Source organism: Neolamprologus multifasciatus, chromosome 7 (assembly GCF_963576455.1).
Source record: "Neolamprologus multifasciatus chromosome 7, fNeoMul1.2, whole genome shotgun sequence".
Lineage (NCBI taxonomy): Eukaryota > Metazoa > Chordata > Actinopteri > Cichliformes > Cichlidae > Neolamprologus > Neolamprologus multifasciatus.
Window position 1 is genome coordinate 2,755,663 of NC_140445.1, and position 16,047 is coordinate 2,771,709.

At 41.8% G+C, this 16,047-nt stretch overlaps 1 protein-coding gene across 7 annotated transcripts; it reads left to right on the forward strand.

Annotated features, from left to right (window-relative positions):
• The first annotated feature begins 1,654 nt into the window (after positions 1 to 1,654).
• Positions 1,655 to 15,060, forward strand: meak7 (MTOR associated protein, eak-7 homolog). 7 transcript variants are annotated; one of them, XM_085168196.1, is made up of 10 exons: positions 1,674 to 2,926; positions 3,022 to 3,178; positions 3,270 to 3,422; positions 3,672 to 3,935; positions 4,013 to 4,157; positions 4,258 to 4,469; positions 8,172 to 8,358; positions 9,399 to 9,517; positions 10,340 to 10,519; positions 13,286 to 15,060. In XM_085168196.1, exons 3-10 carry the CDS (start codon positions 3,276 to 3,278, stop codon positions 13,409 to 13,411), a joined length of 1,380 nt encoding a protein of 459 aa, XP_085024322.1. In that variant the 5' UTR covers positions 1,674 to 2,926; positions 3,022 to 3,178; positions 3,270 to 3,275; the 3' UTR covers positions 13,412 to 15,060. The 7 variants fall into 7 exon arrangements, with proteins under 7 accessions (XP_085024321.1, XP_085024326.1, XP_085024322.1 ...); XM_085168197.1 differs by having other exon boundaries at positions 1,674 to 2,879; XM_085168198.1 differs by having other exon boundaries at positions 1,715 to 1,756.
• The last annotated feature ends 987 nt before the right edge of the window (positions 15,061 to 16,047 follow it).

The following is a 16,047-nucleotide window of genomic DNA, read 5'->3' on the forward strand; positions in this document are numbered from 1 at the left end:
GCAGGTGCCGTTAAGTTCACACTGTGAATGTGTGTGGGTAGGTCTTTACTATGAAGTAGAGCAATGCAGAATCAAGCAGACATGAGAGCAAACTTGCAGAAAGACTAAAAATCTGGAAGGTGTGGTTCTAGGACTAAGCAAAAGCCTGGAGGCAGTGAGGTTCAAATTCATATGGAGGCAGGTGGAGGTCCACCAGAGTGATGATAACTCCATTTAGTATTCGTGCTACCAAAACTTCACTGAGTCATTCAGGTTTATGACCCAGTTATCTGTGGCTTTATTGCAGTGGATGCACTCCGGGGTTGGTCTTCTAACTCTCAGGTTCTTCTTATACTGCACTCTCTGCTTTGCCACCATATCCTGTTTATGTGACGCAAGCAGATGGCAATGCGTCACCTTCATATTCAAAAGCCCTCATTACAATGCAACACATCCAACTCCGAGCACTCACACAGCAAATCTTATGCCCTTAAAAGGCATTTTTCCAACTGCCTGCTGTTTCTGCAGAGGACCTTCCCGTTTCTCTTTAGTTACTCTCGTGGCCCCTCTAGTGGCGAAAGAGGGGACGGCAGCATGAAAACAATACAAGCTCTTTATGAGGGCTGTACTGTGTATGAGTCACACATTCAGGTTTGAGACAAAAGTAAGAAAATAGGATTATAAATTACTATTTGTTTCAGTTTTTCAGGAAGAGGGAAACTACAGAAACTGCAGAATGAGTTTTCTTTTTTAAAAAAAATATATCCTTGAGACCTTTGTATCATTTTCTTTGTGGGTATTTTGAGAGTTTAGTTTTATTTATTTTATTTTATATATATATATATATAAATATATAATATATTATATTTATATAATATAATAAAATATAATATAATATAATATAATATAATATAATATATTATTTATATATATATATATATATATATATATATTATAATATAATATAATATATTTATATATTTATTTTATTTTAGGTTTATTTTTAGAGTCTCTTTGTAGTTGTTTTTCTTCTTACTGTGGTTCTTTTTTGTCTTTATGGGATTGATTATCGATTTTAATAGTTGTTTTGTGTCTTGTCATCGAGCTGTGGTACTTCATGTATATTCTAAAAACAGTAGCCCTCTGATGTGACGGGCCCCAGGATCATTTCTTTCAGCACACTCCTACATTCATGTAGGAGTGTGCTGAAAGAAATGAGATATGATGCAAGCCGATTTATGTGGTATTACAAAGTCTTTCCTTTCATTTGATAGTCACATTCACAGTAATCTCCTGCCTATGAAATTATTACGTTTTTTCAAGGATCAATATGGCCTTTATTGGATATTTTTTAAAAACTCCACACATGGTTTTTCATAACGCTACATATTTTACACTTTATCATTTCATATGCACATATGACAAATGCCTGCTAAAAATAAATGTTTCAATATTATCATACCCATGTCACTTTATGTAAATATTAAAAAATGATGTACGAATAGTATTTATAGTATACCATTTATTTTTGAGTATATAGTATTATCTATCTGATAATCATGTTCAGAAATATTGTATGAATACAACTGGTATTCCGGTATTTCAGTATTGTACCTGTTAGACGCTTTGAACGCGCCCAGGCTGCTCGCGCGCATTGTTTCCGCCCCCTCCCTGAAGCGCGTGGACATTTCGTTCTTTCATTGGCTGTTGCTCCTGCAAGACCCGGAAGTGTTGCTGTCACAGGATGGAAAGCTTTTAGCAGCTGTTTCATTCAAAGGTTTGCGCCTCACGGACACATTTACTGTTATTGTCGGAGACCGCGGTGCATAAAATCCGTCTTCGCTAATCAAACACGATGTTTTCGGTGAAGGATACTCATGAAGCAGTGCTGGGCTCTGTTACTTTAACCCCAGCATTCATCCAGGTGTCAGCTAACCACTGATGGAAAGTAGCCTGGCTAGCTTAGTTTTAAACGCTCTTAAATCACCTCTGTGTGTATCTTTAGAATAGCCAAGGACTCCTCTAATCATCGGGTGGAAAAAATATCCTGTCAATGTAATGATAAAGAGTAATTTTGTCCTCCTTCCCGGGTGCACCTGCGATTCCTGAGTCCAAACAAAGATGGCCGCGTCCACAGAAAGTAGTTAAAACTGTCGCAGGTTACGCAGTGAAGCTGCTGTTTTTTATTCTCGGATGGTTGGATGAGTTTTTCGGGAATCTAGAAACGCCTTCAGAAAGACAAAAATTTTAAACGTGTTTCCAGGCATCAGCAGCTGATTAAGACAGAAAGAAAACACATGTAGGTCCATCCGTCCATGTGTGCTCGACTACATTATAAAAACTAGCGTTTCTGCTGTTGTGTCCTTTCCATTCATATTAATGGGAGGGGCATAATATACAGGCCACTATAGAGTCACCACTAAATGATAAAGCTTAATCAGCACTGGGAGTGCAACGTATTCACTGAGCCAGTTAGTGAGCCCACAGTGGCGCTTACACATCTGCCTAACCGGGAGAGATCTCAGGAGACGCTGCTGTAGTGAAGCAGCTGAACATAATGTTTTATTAATCAGACAATTAAGTTCATCATAAAGCATCTAAATGCTGCTGCTCATTGTATCCCAAAGCCCTGCAAACCGGGTCCAGACATGCCTGTCACATGTCTCGATGTTCACCGTTCAGAGGTCATCCTGGTTAGAAAGAACTAGGAACTTGCCCCTCCCACCTCCCTGGATAGTCTGCCCCCTTCTATGATGCCTCTGAAGACTGAGCCTATAAATTCTTCAGAAAGTGTTTAATCAGGTGGCTTCATAAGGGAGCAGAGTATGATTTTCCCTTAGACTTCTATGCAACCAGAAGTCTTTTTGCAACCATGGGAGTCGCCCCTGCCGCCTTTGCAGGTGCACATTGGCTTCACTATTTAGGCCTAGCTACATTTTTGTCTTTGGTACAGTATGTGTTGTTCTTAATTTCTAAACTTGATTAATTTGCTCAGCTTACAGGAGGTTTTAAAAATTTATCATCGAATTCTTTTCATTTCAGCTTCTTTAACCGAGCCCATAAACTCATCACCCGTTTTAGCTTCTTTGACTTTTAGCCCTGTGACTGCCTGGCGACCTGTCAGGGTGTACGGCCTCTCGCCCAGTGGTTAAAATAATAGCCGCTGCTCCTCTTTTCATTGATATCGATTTATCTTTAGGTTGGTTCAATTGTAATATTGCTTTGCTTTTCTTTGAATTGGATTCACAGAACGTACACACAATGATGATTTCCATTCTGTGTGACTGCAGAGCATCATGGGTAACGCTGAGAGTGTGGTGGTGCAGAAGCGGCTGGCCCGTTTCCGTCCCGAGGAGCGACCCGTGGTTGAGGGTTTTTTTGACAAGCTCCAGGGTGGTGCCGGGGGCGCCGCGGGGAAGACCATAACGCTGGAGATGCTGCAGGTGTGACTGTGGAAGCAGTACTAAATATTTTCAAAATAAGACTTAAAAGTGTCAGCAGATGGAACAGGTAAAAGCCTGAATAATAGTTTCTATGTAGCATCACGACTTCATTACATCAGGTTTCACATGTTTTAAGCAGTCCACTTTTCCATTTGTACATCTTTAAGCTTTTCCTATCAGGCAGGATTTGTTTTTGTGACTATGATGCTTTCTGTCACCGGGTTTCTTTAAACATTTTGTTTCTCCCAGTCATCAGTGGGCAGCGTGGCACCGGGCTCGATGGTGAGGAGGGTCTACCGGTGCATGTCCAGCATCGACCCTGGACTGGCAGCTCCAGCAGCCTCGGGGAAGGCCGGATACGCCGGCCCCTCTGGAGTCAGCCGAGAGCAGTTGATCGTCTTCCTTGCAGACACTCTGCGGGGAACTGCAGAAGAACGTGCCCCCCTCGTCATGGCCATGTCCCAGCATGCGGCAGGGGCGGCAGCGGTTGTCACATGTGAGCAGGTGGTGGAGGTGAGTAGAGTGTAGTGTTGGTTTCTGCAGCATTTGTTGTCTGTGCTTCTTACAGCACTCCTGCTCTTTCACTAAAGTTCCTCCAGGACCTGGTCTCTGCTGTGGTTCAGATTTTGGTCCACAGAGGACGCCTGCAGGGCTGGAAGCCAGAGAGGATGGGGGACATCTCCCTGGGTGTAAAACTCCTGGCAGAGCAGATGTGCTCTGAGCTCAAACCATCAGGTAGAGCTGATTTGGAAGTTCTTGAATATTTTAGAAACTCTGACTTCTACTTCTCTGACTTAATCTACTTTAAATCTGCTACTTCCCCTTTTCTCATTAGATGAGGGGGCTTGTGATGTTTCCTGTCTGGAAGACTGGATCTTCAGGGTACAGCAGGTATCACAGTACCTGGAGCTGCTGGTAGCTGAGGGACTGAGTGTGTCTTTGAGCAGCCGGCCAGCCCCGACGCTGCTGCCCCCCTGCAGGGAGACGCCTTGGAATGAACTGAAGTGTCTACTGGACATCCCCACCCTCATGTTTCTGGCTCCACAGGTCAGTATATACCAGCATATCTTTGCTTTTTTATGGAGTCAAAAAAACATGACACTCTGAAACATTTTGGTGTTACACTTCTGTTTTTGCCTCGTTAATGAGAACTTAGTTGTGTTACTGCAGTGCAAACATATAAACTGTATTCAGGTGCTCTAGTTTTTAGAAACGCAGCGATCCAGACGACTCTAGTTCCAACACGAGACCTTGACATCAGTTATCTGGTGCTGCTTCAGATGTCTCATACCTGTGTGACATTAATAAGCTGTTTCTCGGTGTGAAGACAACAAATCTTTCCTTTATTTGAATAGAATAGAATAGAATAGCCTTTTATTGTACATGTATGTACACAGCAAATGTACACAGTACATGTACAACGAAGTGTAATGCTGTAGCTACACTCGCAGTCTAACATATGTATGTTCAGTAAGTAGATCTTTTTACTGGCTGCACCTGGTGTGGTCTGTACAGGTGGGTGCCAAGCAGTGTTGGCCAAGTTACTTGAAAAAAGTAATCAGTAACTAATTACTGATTACTTCCCCCAAAAGTAATCCTGTTACTTTACTGATTACTTGTTTTAGAAAGAAATTAGTTACTTAGTTACTTTTTAAAAACACGATTTACAACCTGAATAGGTGATAAAGTGATAGATCTTTCAGCCCAATTCTACTTTTTCTACATAATCATCATACAAAATGTAATCAAATGGAAAAGTCTCTTTTTAAAACTTGTTTTATTAGTTTTAATCTTTTAACTTTATGCATCAAGCAAAAATTTAATTATCTGCAACATTCTCTGACTTGAAGAAATTAGTTTAACATTTAAACCTATTTTCTGCACATTCCAGCACATAAAATAAAATATTTTTGTGTGTTTACACTCAGTCTTTCAAATAGATGCAAGTAAAACACAGCAGAAAATAAATAAAGTCAAAGACTAGCGGTCCTGTTGCTCTATTTTCACCTGTAAAGCAGGAGTGGGGTAGGCGGAGGGTTACCCTGGTGCAGGTGTGCAGCGGTCAGTGGAAGAATCCGCGAGTTTCTCTGTGAGTTTCCCATTACGTCGTAGCTACTCGGTGCTTGTTTGGAAGTTTAGGGTTTTTTTCTCTGTAAAAAGAAGTTTTCTTCCCACGCACAACGGACACTAATGTTTTTGTCACTTTTTATGGAATCAAACTCAAAGTAAGGTCAGTACTTCCACGCTTTAAACGCTGCACGCTCATACTCTCTCTGCACTCGATATATGATCCATTGTTGATCTGCACACAGCTGTTGTCACGAACGTCGCACTCGCTTACGTCACTGTCATGAGACGTTCTCGCAAAAAATCACGGTTTTAGTAACGCAGTAACGCAGCGTTCCTACGGGAAAGTAACGGTAATCTAATTACCGTTTTTGCAATAGTAATCCCTTACTTTACTCGTTACTTGAAAAAGATCAAATTACACTGATACTACACATTACAGTAACGCATTACTGCCCATCTCTGGTGCCAAGTAAGAGCAAAACCAAGACATTATTCTCTCATTTTAGGATTTTTGTCATCCTAAATCAGCAAACTCATATCAAATGTAGCCAAGTGAAATTAACGTTCACAAGGCTCCAACTATCCAAAGATGTTTCTCCAAACTTTAATCTTTCTCAAGTTGCTTTTGTCAGTTGGATAATTAACTCTTGAAACTTTGCTGACTTGAATAACACAGGTCTGCAACCAAAAAAACAGAGCAAAGGTTTGAGCGAACTGTGAAACTGCACACTCATTAATGGCCAATCGTCTTAATTCAGTTCAATTTTATTTACACAGCACCAAATCACAACAACAGTCACCTCAAGCTTTATATTGTAAAGTAGACGCTACAATAATACAGAGAAAACCCAACAATCATATGACCCCCTATGAGCAGCACTTTGGCGACAGTGGGAAGGAAAAACTCCCTTTTAACAGGAAGAAACCTCCAGCAGAACCAGGCTCAGGGAGGGGCGGGGCCATCTGCCATTTGGGTCGATTTCTTTATCATTCTTCTCTTAGACGAGACTGATAAAAAAAAGTTACAAAATGTTATTGTTAGTGTGTCATGACAGCTTTTAGAGATCAAATCGGATCGCTGTTTTTACCATAGATTTCCATTAAGGATTTGCAGTCACATGACCGCTAATCATGTAACGTTAACTTGCCTGTTTGAATCTAAGACGCTGTAAGGTCAAGTCACGCAGGGCTTGAGACGGAGCCACCGACCAGGAGCGAGTGTTTGCAGACATACTGGCATCTTCCATATTTTGCTGTAATGTTGTTCTTCATGTTAGCAAAACAGGAAAAACGTTCAAGTAGTAAGTTTAGAGACCAAGACAAGCAAATAGCTCTGACATTTGGCTTCCTCCTTTTTATTCTCTTATTTAAGTCTTTTACAAGCTGTTTTCTGTTGATTGGAGAAGGAATTATTGCAACTCTAATATGAGTCTCTGGTATATTTATGAAAGCTTCAAACAAGGAAAAGCCTTCTTTAAACCATTAAAACAGAAAGTAGCCACCTACATAGTGTTCCTTGTAATTAACCAGAATCTGTAATCAGAATCAATGAATCGACTAACTATTGCAACACATTTATCACCACCAGTCTATCAGAAGTTGCTCAGATGTCTTGTGTTGTGCACATGCAGGTAAACATGTAGCTTTAACACTTACGACCCATATGGAAAAGATGTATATAAATCTTAGAAAGTTTGTATTTGTCTTGTATGAAACTTGTATGAAAAGCATACAAGAGTGAAAACAGATATAAGATCCCTTGAAAAATTATATAAATGAAACTTGTATGTTTTGGATACTTACTAAAATGATATATGAACACTTTCATGAGTAAATCATAGAAGCCTTATATGATTATGAAGTTTCTTTTCCATATGGGGAGGTTCAAACAGAGATCGATGCAGGTGAAAGAGGCCTGTGTGCAGAGGCAACATGACAAAAGGTGCATCACTGTCCAAATGTTTACAATAAAAGATGTACTCGCTGAATGTGTGAGTGTGTGTGGCCGTGCAGAATGGAGAGATTGTGGCTTGCAGCTTTCTCAAGAACTGCTCGCCTGCTCACGAGTGAGCGACTGAAGTAGTTTGTCACAGGAAACCAAAGACAAACGCAAGTGTGTGAACCTGTCCGGCTGTGTCTCTGAGAACTTGTTTGAGCTTCAGACAATCAAAGTTATTAAATGTTGTAAAAGAAGATCAACTCTCATGTTCGCACGCCTTCTAAACGGCCTGTTTGAGGGCTAAGACTTGGTTTTAACTTCTAGGTAGAGTTAATTTTAGGTTAGGGAGAGGCTGGGAGTGCATTCATTTAAATGACTGTGCCAAGCAACCATGCTTTTGTATTTATATACTCTACTACAAACAGAGTGGAGCGGGCAGTAGTTGCTGTCTTTGAGTGGGGTTGGTCAGTGGGTTTGGCACAGCATTTACTCGTCTTTCCAGCAGCGCACATGCAGAGTGTGGTGAAGGCTGCGAAGAATAGGGGGAGTGTTAGTGGGATAACAAGAACTAAAAGCACTGAGTCATGCAAGGTGGCGAAACAAGACATTCAGTGATCTGAGTAACAAGAGGGGAACAGGTTCTCCGTCACCTTTCAGACTCCCGATCCACCTCCTCTGTTGTAGTGTGATTTTTATTATAACAGCAAATCATTCATCAGATGTCACACATATCTCACCAGCTGCCAGATGGCTACAGCGCCCCCTGGAGGCTTGTGTTTTCCACTCGGCTGCACGGGGAGAGCTTTACCAGGATGGTGGCCGGCCTGATGAAGCAGGGGCCCACCCTGCTGCTTATCAGAGACACCAAGGGGCAGGTCTTTGGGGGCTTCGCCTCCCACACCTGGGAGGTCAAACCTCAGTTTCAGGGTAAGTACAGTATGTCTGACTTACACACCACAGACTAATGCTGCAAAAGAGCTGAAGTCCACCTGTTGTGCTCATTTTTATTCTTGCGCTGTTTTTGGGTAGCTTTGCATGATTCACAGCTCGAAATGATCCTTCTTTAAGTAGTATTGTCTTCCTTGATGGGAGTTTCTGTAATCAGAATCATATAAAAGGACAGATGCATATATGATTTGCCACGATGTTACTTCATTAATGTCATTTTTTTCTCCAAGCTTTCCTGTTTCCTCTAAAATGTAAAAAAGGCCACAAAGTGAATATTTTAATATTTTATTCTAACATTTAGCCAAGTGAAAGAAATCATTCTGATTGTGGTCCTACAAGAAAGGACCGCTGATCTGAGGCTTTCTGGGAGTTTGTTCCAGATATAAGGAGCATAAAAGCTGAATGCAGCTTCTCCGTGTCTGGTTCTGACTCTGGGAACTGATAAAAAACCGGATCCAGATGACCTGAGGGATCTGGAAGGTTCATACTGGGTCAGGAGGTCACTGATGTATTTTGGTCCTAAACCATTCAGAGCTTTATAGACCAGCATCAGAACTTTAAAGTCTCTCCTCTGACGGACAGGCAGCCAGTGTAAAGACCTCAGAGCTGGACAAAGAGCTCTTAATAAATCGCTATGTTACTGTTTATGCTTCTGAGCCGTGGCTGCGTTTTAAACCCAAACCTCTTTCCTATTCATCCTTTGCAGAAGTTTTTTTTCTGTGCGTCTTGAGACATCTGTAAATGTCAAATCACTGAAGCATCATTTGGTTTTTCTCTAAGGCGCTCCACAGCAGTACGTAATCGGATGAGATTTACAGCTCAGTAAAAGATTAACCACAAGAAAGAAAGTGTGTCGGCGCTAATAGATACAAATATGTCAGGCAGCAGGTAGAGACTCATCTGAAAACACAGATGAAGTGAAACACTGAGGAAGTAACAGCACTGCTTTGAATACTGTGGGCTGTCACTTGACTTTCCTCTCACATCTTCATAATTTGTATATTTGTGTGTGTGTGCAGGTGACTCCAGATGCTTCCTGTTCACTGTGAGCCCCAAACTGAGAGTTTATACAGCAACAGGATACAACCAACACTTCATGTACCTCAATCAGAACCAGCAGACCATGCCCAACGGACTGGTGAGACCACACTCGTTCAGCTGGAGAGAACTTATTAATGGAGTCATCACAGACATAACCTCTTACTTTTACCAGAGCCTTAATATCTTTAGAGAAGCTTTATGTGATTTAGGGAACATAGCAGTTTTTAAAAAGCTTTGTTTTTTACCCTTTTATCTAAAAACTCTCCTGAGGTGTGAGCTGAGCATGTTGGTTATCTCTGACCTGATGGTAGCAGTGTTGGCTCACTGATCCAACAGCTACACTCGGTGATATCAGTGTGCACCTGTTGTTGTCACAGTGCAGTGACGGTGTCGTATCTGGGCTTCAGGTGTAACGTAGAGCTGCGCTGTCTTTGACATTTGAGGGTCTACAGATGATAGTCAACAGAAATGTGCCAATGATGACTCGAATAATTGGACAGCAGAATTAAAAAGAGTAAAAGTTTCAATTTTGTCCAGAATCAGAAGCGTTTCAACAGGAAGTCCCACAGAAGTGCAGGAATATCTCATCATCATGTCAGCGGTGCAGTGAGCAGGTGGCTCTGTACAGCAGCTATGTTCAGCCTGACAAACTAAGCACATCTTCTGAGCATTTAGAAATCATTTGAACATTTCATAGGTTCCTCAGCGTGGACGCAGCGGCTCCTGTCCACGTTTGGACTTTTGTGTCGGTTTCACCTGCTGGTTAGATTTCAGCATAGAAAAGTGCTCGGTTGGTTTACAGAACACAGCGGCTAAAGAGGCGATATTTATTTATTTGCCCCTGAAAAATGAAATGATTTGTTTTGTGTGACCTGCTTGTGTTAACTGACATAAAGTTGTGTTGTCTGGTGTTCATCAGGGGATGGGCGGTCAGCACGGCTATTTCGGCCTGTGGCTGGATAGCGACTTTGGCCGCGGTCATAGCCGGGCACGACCCAAGTGCACCACGTATGGCAGCCCTCAGCTCTCTGGAGACGAAGAGTTCACCCTGGACTCCGTGGAAGTGTGGGCTGTGGGAAAACCCCCCGAGCCCGAGGAGGTCAGAGTACTTGTTCAAATTCTTCTATAAACTCGGCAAAATAAAGACCCGTGCTGACCTAGAGTCAGAAGGTTTGCACTGGGTGTTAGTCGGTGTACCTGGAGTCAACAATGTGTGGCTGTCTGAACACAAACAGCCAAACAAACATCTCCGTCAAACCAAAGAAATACATGTTTGCATTCTGTGTGATTTGGGCCTTAACTAAAGTTTCTCTTTAGAGCCCATTTTTAGTGTTTGCAGCTTTTATGTCTAATCAAAAGAAAACTGCTCGGATAGTCGAGCAGGGCGACATGAACAAAAATATTTATCACGATATACATTTGAAAATTTTCGATAACGACATAACTGACGATATAATCGACACTAGACAAAATACTTTACAACTCCACAACTTTATTAGTGCAAAAATAAACATCAATGTATTTTCACTTAAACAAGCAGCTGTTTTTTATCTGCATTAAAGTTATATAAAAATGTAACAGTGCAAATTTCTTGCTGACAGTTTAACCAAAAGGCATTTCCAGTGGAAACTGGCCGACATATCCTCAGCATAACCATGTATAATATCCACAAAACTTAAAGAGGTTATACACACACAATACGGTAATATTATGTTGAAGCACAGTACGTATCACTCCGCGAGGCTCCGCCTACGATAGCCGTAATGCTCCGACAATCCATCAAGCGGTGCGGCTTCGTAGTTTAGCAAAGTCGTACTGAAACATTTGACAGATTTTCGAGCGCCGTGTACATAAAATCGTTTCGAGGTCAGTAAACACAACCAGAGTTCATACATAAGGCACACGGGATTATAAGGGGCTCTGTCGACTTTCAGAAAAATCAAAGGATTGATTTTAAGTGCGCCGTATTTTCCAAACAACACGGTAATAACGACGGCCCGCTAGCATGCGCTACCAAAAATAGTGCTTTGTTGTGTATCTGACGGACGAAAGCTAAACCAGTTCCACACCAGTGAAGCTGCAGCATTTTTACAAACCAGTTCTGGTTTCATTCAACGATCCACTTTTGCTCTTCTCATTCTCTGTCACCGCCATGTGCGTATGTAAGCAGCCTACGCAGAGAAATCCTGACCTCCCTCTCCCCAGTCACCTCCTCGGCTTCATCTGGGTAAAAACCAAAGCACTCTCAAACCAGCTGAGATATGTGATCCACACCCTGGGGGGTTCGCCCCATAGGCATCGTAGTCCATCCTAGTTAGATGCCTGAACCAGGAGTAGAGGCTCTGCTCCGAGATTCCAGGGAAACCCCTCCACTTCTGTACGCTTAGAAATTCTCTCCATAAAAATTCCGAACAGAATCGGTGGCAAAGGGCAGCTCGGGAAAAGTGCAGCACCCACTGGGAACTAAGACCAAACTCTCAGTGTGGTTTCACAGAGACCGAATCGCTCATAGCAACCAGCCAGATGGTCCAAACTTCAGAAGCGCCCCCACAGATGGAATGTGTGGATCAGTTGGACAAACTCCCACACACACTCGGATGCTCCAGAGAGGACAAAGAGGAAACATGCATTATTCCTTCAAAGTTCCTGACTAACAGACAGAATCTCCTCTTTAGTATCCCTGCATACAATATTGTGCAAAAGTCTTGAGCCACCCCTCATTTCTTCATATTTTATTTCCAAGGAGCAATTCCTTTTAAATTTAAAGGATTCCCGAGTAATCGTTCTCCAGGTTTTTTGAAGCTCTTTCAAATGTTTTCTTTGGACATTGGCGACTTTTTCTGTCCACTCTCTGTACCTGATCATTTTCAATCATTTTCAAATTAAATGCTTAAATTACATTTTTAGGCACTTTGTCACTAGCAGCCTGTCATAAAACACATCATTTGTTCCCATTACTTCTGTTGAATCTACAAGTGATACCAAAGATAGCACAGTTTGACAGAAATAAAATAATATTGTGCAGCAACAAGGTGATACCCAACCAGCTATTAGTCAGGTGGCCTTGTCATAAACGCCTCTTTCAGGTCTCTCTTATTCTTATTTCTGCCACGCCCACCACTGTAACCAACAGTCTCTGTGTCACAACACAGCTCAGCCTTACATGTAAATGTATGCAAAGACTTCCCAATAAAACATCCCCCTAAATAACCTTTAGGGATCAGTAACTCTGCAGGTTTAGCAGACAGTGGCTGAAGCGATCGTGGCTCAAGAGTTGGGAGTTCGCCTTGTAATCGGAAGGTTGCCGGTTCAAGCCCCGGCTCGGAGAGTCTCGGTCGTTGTGTCCTTGGGCAAGACACTTCACCTACCGCCTACTGGTGTTGGCCAGAAGGGCCGATGGTGAGATATGGCAGCCTCGCTTCTGTCAGTCTGCCCCAGGACAGCTGTGGCTACAATGTAGCTGCCTCCACCTGTGTGTGAATGGGTGGATGATTGTGTATAGTGTATTGGGGTCCCTAGGCGGGACTAGTAAAAGCACTATACAAATACAGGCCATTTACCATTACCATTTACAGTGGTGCCTTTAGAAACCAGTTTATTGCCCAGTGTCCTAGTACTAATTAATATGCACAGAGTACTAACTTTTTGTGCAGTTGTATATTGCAATTATAATATATGAAAATACAACATTTCACACAGCAGAATTTGTCTAATGGCAAACTCACACTGATTTTGTTGCACTCTAATGCTGATCTGTGCGTGCACAGAGCATGCACTGCACCACGAGAGCTGCAGTTCTTCTGCATGAACCTTTTCCTTTAAAAACTGTGTTTTTATTTTCTGTGCCTATTATTTTGCTTTACAGGGTGAGGAGGGCGGAGTTAAGAAGAGCATCCTGGATGTGGATCCAGAGGCCCAGGCCCTGATGGAGATCACAGGGAAGACCATGCACAGTCAGGGCCTCAGAGAACCAGAGGACGACCAGGAGTGACTGTAAACACACCCAGCTATATATCGCTTCCATTCATGCCCCACCCCCCCAGTCTGCCCAGTTACTAATTCATAAGTGGATCTAAAGGGAGCTTAAAGGTGGTCTGCAGAGTGTGGTTTGTCACCAGTGTGCAGGTTTCTTTACATCAGCGAGAGCACGATGGACGTGTTCACATTTGAGCTGCACTGGTGTGAATTCATTTCATCACTATTAAAAAACACAAAGTGAAGAATCAGACTGAAGAGACGTCGCTTGGAGGAATAATTCAGGGAATTTACAACATCGGCTATCACAGCTTCTTTTTCCTTCCTTTTTCCTTCCGGTAAAGTTCACGAAGACAAGAAACAGAAACTTTGATTACCTGTTTTACAAACTGGACACATTCCTGGATTTACTATTCCTTACCAGTTAGCACAAAGTCCAAATCCTGACTTGGATTCTGGGCAGATAAGATGAGTAATGAACAGGTTAAAGTGAAATAAACAAAGACTGGAATGCTGCACAAAGATGTGATACTGTGAATTTCATCTCTTAAGTCACGTGTGATTTTATGCTTCAGTGTTTTAGACTGATGAGCAGGTCTGTGGTTGATCAGCGAGAGGATCAATAAATCTCTATTTAATCTGTAATATAATCTGTATTATATTACTTATTAAGTGAAATATTTCAAGCCTTTTTTATGTTTTACTTTGATTTTTTGGTGTTATTTTCCTTCTCACTCATATGAACAGCAGAGTGAGCTGGTCCAGAGAAGCTGCAGCACTTTACTTGTTGCACTAACTGGCTGTTATTCATTTAAAAGGCTGTTTTGCTGTTTTTGCAGCAGCTGCTCTGCTCCGGTGTGAAAGGTGAAGCAGTGTGTGAAGATGGGCGCTGCTCGCTACTTTAAATGCTTCTGTGTCCTTAATAAACACTTCTGATGTGTATTTATTGTCTCAGTCACTAGTTTGAGCCCCTAATAAATAAAGCACAGTTATGGTTCCCAATAAGCTCACAAGGAATAATAAAGTACGGCGTACTCTACCATGTGACTAAGATGCTTCTTCTGAGGTTGCCACTTGGCAGACATCTATAAATGTTAGTTCCAGGACTGTCGGGATAGTCAGTTATTGCGACCACACCCCAAGTAGGTTTATGGGTGCAGCTTGCTATCCAAGAATTAGCTGATAGCTTATCTTTCCACCCACAGTTGGCAGCAGACAAAGGCTTTGAGGCTTCAAAGTTCAGACTCGCCATTGGAGCCATCTTCGAGGGGCCACGAGAGGATCAGCAGAGTTTTCGGCGTTTCCATTCTGGCTTCTTTTATCAGTCCTGTGGGCGGAGCTTGTTAGTTCTGCTCACAGACTTCATCCATGTGCTGCAGAATAAGGCGAGCTTTGTAAATGTTCAGGTTGTCTAAAGATGGAGCAAAACTACAAGTGACATGTGTCCTGCAGTCTGATGCTTGTGAGTCAGCTGCAACCAAAATGATTGCAGGTTTGAGCCGATATCACCTGAAGTCGCCCTTTACAAGACACGCTGGCTTCACTTTGGCACAGTGCAAGGAAGTGGTGACGTATCATCCATCATCCATATTTAGGCAGTGATGCAGACCTTTGCCTGAGCAGCTCTGGCACTGACTCGTTCTGTGGTTACCAGAGATAATCTGATTACTTTTTTTTCAAGTAACTAGTAAAATAAGGGATTACTATTGCAAAACGGTAATTAGATTACCGTTACTTTCTCGTAGGAACGCTGCGTTACTACGTAAATAAAACCGTGATTTTTTGCGAGAATGTCTCATGACAGTGACGTAAGCGAGTGCGACGTTCGTGACAACAGCTGTGTGCAGATCAACAATGGATCATATATCGAGTGCAGAGAGAGTATGAGCGTGCAGCGTTTAAAGCGTGGAAGTACTGACCTTACTTTGAGTTTGATTCCATAAAAAGTGACAAAAACTTTAGTGTCCGTTGTGCGTGGGAAGAAAACTTCTTTTTACAGCGAAAAAAACCCTAAACTTCCAAACAAGCACCGAGTAGCTACGACGTAATGGGAAACTCACAGAGAAACTGCCGTATCCTTCCACTGACCGCTGCACACATGCACCAGGGTAACCCTCCGCCTACCCCACTCCTGCTTTACAGGTGAAAATAGAGCAACAGGACCGCTAGTCTTTGACTTTATTTATTTTCTGCTGTGTTTTACTTGCATCTATTTGAAAGACTGAATGTAAACACACAAAATATTTTATTTTATGTGCTGGAATGTGCAGAAAATAGGTTTAAATGTTAAACAAATTTCTTCAAATCAGAGAATGGTGCATATAATTTAATTCTTGCTTGAAGTTAAAAGATTAAAACTAATAAAACAAGTTTTAAAAAGAGACTTTTCCATTTGATTACATTTTGTATGATGATTATGTAGAAAAAGTAGAATTGGGCTGAAAGATCTATCGCTTTATCACCTATTCAGGTTGTAAATCGTGTTTTTAAAAAGTAACTAAGTAGTTAATTACTTTTGAAAATAAGTAATCAGTAAAGTAACGGGATTACTTTTTTGGGGAAGTAATCAATAATTAGTTACTGATTACTTTTTTCAAGTAACTTGACCAACACAGTGGTTACGCTGATAAAGATCAGGATTGCAGAGTCCAG